At 53.3% G+C, this 8534-nt stretch overlaps 1 protein-coding gene across 1 annotated transcript; it reads left to right on the forward strand.

Annotated features, from left to right (window-relative positions):
- Window positions 1-4385: 4385 nt before the first annotated feature.
- SFRP2 (secreted frizzled related protein 2) lies at window positions 4386-8112 on the forward strand. The gene is made up of 3 exons (XM_050896086.1): window positions 4386-4901; window positions 5562-5642; window positions 7053-8112. The coding sequence occupies exons 1-3, from the start codon at window positions 4409-4411 to the stop codon at window positions 7355-7357; spliced, it is 879 nt and encodes a 292-aa protein (XP_050752043.1). The 5' UTR covers window positions 4386-4408; the 3' UTR covers window positions 7358-8112.
- The last annotated feature ends 422 nt before the right edge of the window (window positions 8113-8534 follow it).

Raw genomic sequence — 8534 nt, forward strand, 5'->3', positions numbered from 1 at the left:
CCAGGTCCCAGGTAAGCGTGCAGGCACCCCAGTGAGGGCTCAGCTGGGTAAGGCTGCAAGCCACCTAGCTAAACTCTGAACTTGGAGCGTGGGTTGGACTAGATGGTCTCCTGAGGGCCCCTCCAGCCACAGTTATCCCACAATTCTGCAACCAAAAAGGGTGATGCTGCCTGCAGGTCAGTGACAAAGGAACACAGGGCTCAGGCTGGGGAACCCATCAGTGATAGCAGCTTTCACCTCAAGCTCATCACATCAGCAAAGCACCTCAATGGGTCGTAGGGTCGGGGCGGGGTGCAAAGAGGCCCCCACATACAGCATATAGGCAGGTAAGGGACTAAGTGATCTCAAGGCAGTGGATTTGGAAAAATATGCAACAGACAGATTAACAAATCGATAGCATTTATTGCTGCCTGCGTTGAAGCAAGTCTTGCCCACTCTTTAGCAGACAGGCAAGTGTCAATACATTGTCCCTTTCACCAAGACTTGCGAGCAAGAGGAAGCAGCACCATGGTTTTAACATAGCACAGACCAGGCACTCTTTAGAACACAATGCTACTCTTAACTCCCTGCAATCACCAAGGACTCAAGTCATTTTCCCCACAGTTCGTTCATTTTCACCACTATCCACCAGGTAACATTTACAGAGGTTTGGGGGCGGGGGGGGGGGGGGGGTGGGAGGACTGGGGTTGGGGTCTTTTTTTCCAGGCAGCTCATTCTCTCACCTAACTCCCAAGATTTAAGATGATTTAAGCGCTTAAGGATTAAAGGCATTTTAACAGCTTATATTGCTTTAAGCATCTAAGGTGGCTTAAACACTTATGCTACTTTCAGGGGTTTAAAGTGGCTTAACCGTCTATGCCACTTGATGAATTTACAGGGGCTCAAAAGCCTATGCTCCCTTTAAAACAATGAATATGTACCTTAAAACATCTTTGTATTTTAAGAGTGCCGTCCTGCTTCCTCGGACCACGGCGCCCAGGGCTTTATCCAGAAGGGTGCCCAAACCCTTCAGCCCCCCGCCTTTCCTTGGGGGGGGGTCTTAGCGCCCTTACCTGGCGGCAGCAAGCTCCAGAGAGAACGACCTTCCCCCCCGGCACCGTCCCCGGCCCCCAGCCCTGCCTTCCCGGGCAGCCGCGCCTAGGCTTAAAGGGCCGAGGCGGGACGGGGCAGCAGCCGCCGCCGAGAGCTGCCCGCCGGGCGGGGACCCGCGGGGGGTTAAACCGCTCCGGGATGCGGAGGGGCGGCACCAGCCAGCGGCCGTAAAGAGTTCATTAGTTTCATTCCCAATTAAGCGTGAAACAGTGGCTGTTTATTGGCCTGAGCGCGTGCCGCGGGACACCCCCACCCCTCCCGGACCAGCTCCGGACGGGGAGCCCCCCCGGGGATGCTCCCAGGCCGTGCAGTGCCCCCCCCGGCGCCGACGCGTGCCCTGACAGCCGGGGAAGGCAACGGCACCCCGGAGCAGCCCGAAACACAACCCCGCTCCCCAAGAGCTGCCCAGACCCGCCTTTCAGCCCCAGCCCTCCCAAAAGGCGATGCAAGCGAAGCGGGGCCGGCCCCGGAAGGCAAGGCTGCAAGGTCTCCCTGCCCTCAGCAGCTACCCCATACTGCAGGGACTCCCGACAGCTCCCATGGACGCAGCCCCACGGGTGTCTCCTCCTCCACCCCCACTACCCCGTGAACACACTTGCACGGACACCCAAAGCTGCTCTTCCTGCATAGACTTTGCTAGACGTTGAGCGTTGAGCATTTAGCATGAAAATCATCCAGACCCTGGGAATGCTGCAGGTTTTCTGGCCGCAGCAGCCAGCCCCTGCAGCTCGCACCCGGCCTGCGACGGCATATGGGCCCTGCTAAACCGCAGCGACTGCAAACAGCATTCAGGGCCGCAGGCTGGGAACGCCGTACCTGAGTTTGCAGCGAGCAGCACCGATGGGCAGCCTGGCGCTCCGGCGCTTTCGTGACCCTGCAAGGGATCGGAGCGAGGGCAGTAATGATTGCTCGGGTCTGCAGGCTTGGGCTGGTTTTGTTTACATGATCTCAGATCGTTTCAAATTTATAGTAAATGAGTTCACCAAGGGTGATTAAAAATGGAAATAGTAAGGTCTCATAAAACCTCGTTTCAAATCAAAGCTTAATCCAGGAAAAACAGTGTGTTTTTCCTCCTTATTTCCTGTGGGCTGGAAACAAACAAGCAAACAGTTCTGGTGAAAAAAATGAGCAGATTTCTGTCGGAAATCTCTCATCCTCCACTGCAGAAAACAGTTATTATCTCTAGTCTAAACCTGGGTCCTTGCTGCCATATAGCCCAGCTGGCTGGATCTGTGGAAGGCGGTGTACGGGGCTACGGGGAATTTATGGAGCAGGGAAATTGTCTTCTGATCACGCTGAGATCCACCTGAAGGGATGTCAATGACTCCAAAAAATGAGAAGCAGTGAAAAAAGGAGAGAGGAAAACAAACCACAAACTTGCCTATTTTACAAAGATCTGGTGAATAACCCCACCATTCAGGGTAAGAGCAAACGGGCTGGTAGGTCCCCTTCCACTGAAGAGGAGATTGGGGACAGCGGCCAGTGGGAGCTCGAAGGGACACCGCCTGCAAGTGGCAACAGCTACAGCCTCTGGCAATCCTCAGGACTTGGCAGAACAGGCTTAAAATGGGCACTATAAGTCATCAGTGGGGCTCAGTGCCATGGAAGCTGACTGAGGCCAAGAGCTTACAGATTTATTGTTTAAAGGAATGAGTTGAACACAGATAATAAATGGCAAGAATATGTGGAGCTGTAAGAAATAAACTACTTTTAAGCCCTTCTACAAGTGATATTAGATATTCAGGACATTTATTTTCCAGGTATGAAACAACTTCAAGTAAGAGAGAAGCTGGCCTACAGGGAGATTACACCCATCAGCATGGCCTGCTGGAAAGGATCTTGAAACCTCCCCTGAAGGAGCTGGCGCTGGCTTCAGCGCATGACAACAGCCCGCCTGGGGCAGCACTGCGGCCACTCCAGCACGGCAGCCCCGTGCCTTCCTGGTGGGAATGCTGCAGGTCCCATCTCCTTCCTATGCCACAAGCAGCGACTCACCTCCAGGAAGCCCAGCCTGGAAACTGGACATACAGGGATCCTGCAATTTACAGAAGTCATCATGGCTAAGGCTAGCTTCCCATAAAACATCTCTATAAGGAGATACATTCAGTAGCTGATTAATGAATGTGGTTTACCACAAAATGATACTACACAGGCCTACTCTTTTCAATAATAATGCCATAAATAATATTACTAAAAATCCAAGAAATACCCAAATTGCACTGAAGCTGCGTTGTGATCCCAGTGCCTTGCCTGTTGTCTTCCCCTCTGTGGTAAATCAACACAAACATAATTCTTTAAGGGAGTTTCTAGGTGAAGACAGGAGCAAAGGGAAAGGGATGTGCCTATGCTGTGCAGAGTCAGGCCCACGCTTTTAGCCTCAGAAAAACGTGCCAGGTGTAGGTATTTCAAAAGCACTTGGATGCTCCCACCCGCGGAAAACCCCCTTTGGCGGTCGGGGGCCATCCAGGGGCTGTAGGGCCGGGGTCTACTGCAGTCCCCCGCTCCTCGCAGGGGAGAGCCAGAGGCAGGAGGGGCTGGGGGGGGGGGCAGGAGGAGGGCCCCGCAGGGCAGCCCCCGGCGGCTGGGCGCTGCCGAGCCGGAGGGGGGCCGGGAGAGCCGGCAGCCCTCAGGCGCTGCCGGTGGCTGCAGCGCCGGGCCGAGCCCTGCCAGCATCGCGGGGAAGGGGCGGAGGTGCCAGACACCCCCCGGGGGCTGAGGGAGCAGCCGGCCTCCCCTCCTGCTTGGGGAACCGGCCCGGCCACATCATTGCATCCGCTGGCAGCGAAAGCACCAAACGTGGGCAAGGCGGGCCGGGGAGAGAGGGGGGTCCCGCCGCTTCGCGGTAGCTGTGTTAGCGGCCAAGCTCACCTCCAGCTACCCGCGGCCTGAGAGCGGCCTCTCTCCCCCCGCCCGGCCGAGGAGCTCCTCGGGCTTTCGTGGCTCTTTGTTCGCGGGGATCTTTCCCCCCTTCCCCGTGCTCGCACGGTAACGTTTCTTGCAAGGATTTCCTGCCAAAAGACAATCCCCCTGAGCAAAAGCAGACCGAGAAAGTAGTGACCAATCCTTTCTGGATGGCTGTCACCAGGCTCCTCCCAGCCCCCGCTCCCCCTGCCATTTGCATACAAAAAAATCCTGAAAACTCCCGTTTGCCCCCGCATCTCGCTCAGACTCTCCGTCCCCGTCTGGCAGGCAGGAGCCCGGGCTGGGGGACGCTGCCTGCGGCTGAGGGCAGCGGCGCGACGCCCGCTCCGCGCCCCGCCACCCCGGCCCCCCAAGCCTTTCGCCAGCCCCCCCCCCCCCTCCTCCGCGCCCCAAAATGCAGCGCCGCCTCTGCGCCCTGCTCCTGCTGGCGTCCCAGTGCATGGGCTCGGCCGCCGGGCTCTTTCCCTTCGGGGAGCCCGACTTCTCCTACAAGCGCTCCAACTGCAAGCCCATCCCCGCCCCGATGCTGCTGTGCCGGGGCATCGAGTACCAGAGCATGCGGCTGCCTAACCTGCTGGGGCATGAGACGGTGCAGGAGGTGCTGGAGCAGGCCTCCACCTGGATCCCGCTGGTGCAGAAGCAGTGCCACCCCGACACCAGGAAGTTCCTCTGCTCCCTCTTTGCCCCCGTCTGCATCGACGACCTGGACGAGATCATCCAGCCCTGCCACTCGCTCTGCGAGGAGGTGAAGGAGAGCTGCGCCCCGGTGATGTCCGCCTTCGGCTTCCCCTGGCCCGACATGCTGGACTGCAGCCGCTTCCCCAAGGACAACGACCTCTGCATCCCGCTGGCCAGCAGCGACCACATCCTCCCCGTCACCAGGGAAGGTAAGAGGGAGCCGCCGGGCTGCCCCCGGGCCGGCAGCATCTGCCCCCCCGATGAGCCGCCCCGACAGCGGTGTCCCTCCCCAGCCTTCTGCAGGGGAGCGGAGGCGTCTCCCTCCCGTTACAGCACGCCCCGGTGCTCCGGGATGGGGGGGACCGGGAAGGCGGCCGCAGATCGGGCTCAGGGAGGCTTTCCCGAGGGGACCGGCGAAACCGCAGGCACCGTCGGGGCACTGGCACCTGCCCGCACCCCCCGGCCTTTGCCTGTCTCCGTCCCCAAAGAAAAGGTCCGGCACCCCGGACTCGAGCCGCGCGGCTCCAAGAGGGACAATCTCCTTATGCAAAGATCGTCGCCGCAGCGCGGGGCTGGGGTATTTTGTGTCGTGTACCCTCCCTCCCCCCCCCCCTTTACTCTTTCCCCCGTCAAAAAAACTTTTGGTTGAGGTGTGACCTTAAAGCACACCGTGCCCCCCTCCAGGGGGTCTGCAGCAAGGTAAGGCGCCTCGAAGCGCTCGGGTAGCGCCAGGGCTGGGGGGAAGAAGGCGCGGGGCCTGGGATGGAGGGATCGAGGGATGGAAAACCGGCGTTTCCCGAAGAGTTCCCAACGCCACCTGCTGTTCCTTTCTCCCCGAGCCTGACGGGGACTGTCCCTTGCATTTCCAGCACCCAAGGTCTGCGATGCCTGCAAAAACAAAAATGAAGACGATAATGACATCGTGGAAAACCTCTGCAAAAATGACTTTGGTAAGTGGAAGCAGAGCCCGCTCGGTTGAAACTTGAGGATTCAGGGTCAGGTAAAACTCCCAGTGGAGTCAGTGAGAGATGTGCCTGAATAAAGGCAGGGCTTTGTCTTATCTGCAGATGGACCCGTCTGACCGTTGGGTCATGAAACACAAAATTCCACCTCGGACTAAAAAGTAGCCCTTTTTATAGTCCTTTTTTTGTTTGCTGTTTCGAAGTAGTGCTCTTTTATGTGGATGTTGCTGGCAAGCCGAATAGAAAGTAAAATGGAAAAAAAAGAATCTTTCATCCAGACTATTGCCTGGGGAGAAGTAGAGCAAAGCTTCATTTAGACGTATGAGAAAGAGCTGCATGACCAATCTCACGTATCGTAAGAAAGACTCTCTCCGCAGATTAAGAATGAAGCTCTATATATCATTTGACAGAGAAGGTAATGCACAGACAATTGGGGAAATAAACTTAATGGGAAGATCTGGGGTTAGAAGAGGACAAGAAAGCCCCTTTGACACAGACAACTGAACGGCACATTATCCACACATTAGCATTTCAAGAGAAAAAGGGAATAAGGAGGGGAATCCTTTTATAGTAGGTCAATGTTTATACCTGGAAACAGATTTGTAGTATAAATATCTACAACAATTCAAAAGTCTTTCTTTAAAAAAAAAAACAACAACCCACCACCCAGAACCTGAAACCATGACTGTGGGACATAATTGCTAAAACAACCAATAGCTTTGGCCTGGCAAATTGCACTCAGATAAATCCTCCTAAAGCTAAACATGCCCCACAGATTCTTACAGAGCCCTGTATCCCCCCTCCTAGTTATTTTACCAAATCGAATGCAGCTGTTGGACCAATTTGCCCTCCATGGGATCTATTCTTTCAAAAAAACAATGCATGTGAAATATCATTTCCTTACAGGTTTGCCTAAAATCCTCTCCAGCCTAATAAATTAAGTTTAGAAGTTTTCAGCCGCAGCAGAGATCAGGTTTCAGATTAGGTCTAGGTACTTGCCTCCCCACCTCCCCTTCAAACTCTAGTTTCAGGGAGACTGTCCTCTCCCAGCAAAAAACGGAGCTCTGCTTAACGTAGCAAACCTGCCCTCTCTCTGTTTGCAAACAGGAGAAACGCCGGAGAAAATACTAATTTAGAAAGGAAGGAAAAAGAGGGGGAGGGGGAAGAGGAGAAAAGAAACCCCAAAAATCTCAACACTAAGGTTGATTCAAACTGAAATTACTTGCATGCCCTTTGTGGCTTTAGAAATGGAGCCACCTGCTGCCTCTTCTGTCAGCCCTGACAGTTTAATTAGCAATAGAGCACCTCCCTCCCCAGGTCCTCTTTATGTGCACTAATGGGAAAAAACCTCTCAATCTCTCTCCCTCTCCCCCCTTCCCCCTCCCCTCGCTCTATTAGCCTTGAAGATAAAAGTGAAGGAGATTGCCTACATCAATGGGGATACCAAGATCACCCCCGAAACAAAGAGCAAAACCATCTACAAGCTGAATGGGCTGACGGAAAGGGATCTGAGGAAGATCGTGCTCTGGCTCAAAGGTGGCCTCCAGTGTACCTGCGATGAGATGAACGACATCAACGTCCCCTACTTGGTGATGGGGCAAAAGCAAGCTGGGGAACTGGTGATCACCTCGCTGAAGCGGTGGCAGAAAGGGCAGCGGGCTTTCAAGCGGTTCTCCCGCAGCATCCGCAAACTGCAGTGTTAGTGGCTTCGGCTCTGGCTGCCTCCAGCAGCCGCCTCTGTCCCGAGCTCTCTGGGCCTCCCGCACCTTCTTGCTTCGGCCCCTCTGAGCCTCGAGATGCCACGGGCATGAGACATGGTGACCCCTTTCCGAGAGGGGAGGGAGCCCTCCATTTTTGTACATAGGTTAAAATGTAATAAAAAAAAAAATCATGACTATTTTTGGGAAGTATTAAAGTATCTCGCTTAAAGCTTTTTTTTTTTTATGGTTGCAAACGTGACTTTGGTCTGAGGTTTTTCCCTCTTCATTTTTGGTAATGCTGGTTCATTTATATTGCTGCTTCTCTGTATACATGCATGTTTGTTGTGCAAAAGTAGGAGATGCAGAGAAAGACAGCCATGCGTGCGACTGGCCTGTCACAGTGGGTACGACTCTTTCTCCGAGGTGAAATGGCTTGCCATCTATATTAACGCTATAAAGGTCATGTTACGACTCTTGCATGTGATACATAGGCACCAGTAAGAGTATATTAACCATTCTCACATTTTATTTTCCACAAGTCTGAGCCCTTCTCTCTCAGAAAAAATGAACAAGTTTTGGAGCTGGTTGATCTGAATGCAACTTTTTTTTTATTATTTTGCAAATTAAACCATCTGTAGCCTAACTGTAATATACCTAGTGGTTAATCTGAAAGAGTTGTAAAATATTGCTTTAATTAACCTTGTAAATACTCCAGATAAATGTTATATTCTTGTATATAAACTTTACATCATAGTTTACCCATTGTCTCGGTCTGTATTCACTTTAGTCTGTTTTGGGAGAACTGGGGAAAAGCTGTCCAGCTGGGCTTTGTCATGGCAAAGCAGAATTTGGCCTTCCACCCCAAGTGGCCAGTAGAGAAGCATCTAGTGCTGCAATCAGAAAAAACATAGTGGACCTCCTTTCCCCACAGACGAACCCACGAGACACGGGACTGAGGTTCAGACAACTCATTTTAATATCTGTCTGTTGAGCTCTTCAAGATGAAGAATTTTCTGTGGCTCCTTTGTTTCACCACCTCCACTTTCATCTCATCTTCTCGGAAGACTCTGCTTTTTGCTGATGTGGAATTGCAATGAGACCATACGTTTAAAAATCAAATCCATTTATCCATTTGTTACCCTTGAAAAAGACATATTAAGGAGTGCAAGAGCAGATAGAA

Source organism: Gymnogyps californianus, chromosome 4 (genome assembly GCF_018139145.2).
Source record: "Gymnogyps californianus isolate 813 chromosome 4, ASM1813914v2, whole genome shotgun sequence".
Taxonomy (NCBI): Eukaryota; Metazoa; Chordata; class Aves; order Accipitriformes; family Cathartidae; genus Gymnogyps; species Gymnogyps californianus.

Bases quoted from the DNA above. Each gene is read 5' to 3' on its own strand.
- SFRP2 (XM_050896086.1), top strand. From the start codon at position 4,409: ATGCAGCGCCGCCTCTGCGCCCTGCTCCTGCTGGCGTCCCAGTGCATG. The intron at 4,902-5,561 runs GTAAGAGGGAGC...TTGCATTTCCAG, and splicing joins CCTCCCCGTCACCAGGGAAG to CACCCAAGGTCTGCGATGCC. The intron at 5,643-7,052 runs GTAAGTGGAAGC...TCGCTCTATTAG, and splicing joins CCTCTGCAAAAATGACTTTG to CCTTGAAGATAAAAGTGAAG.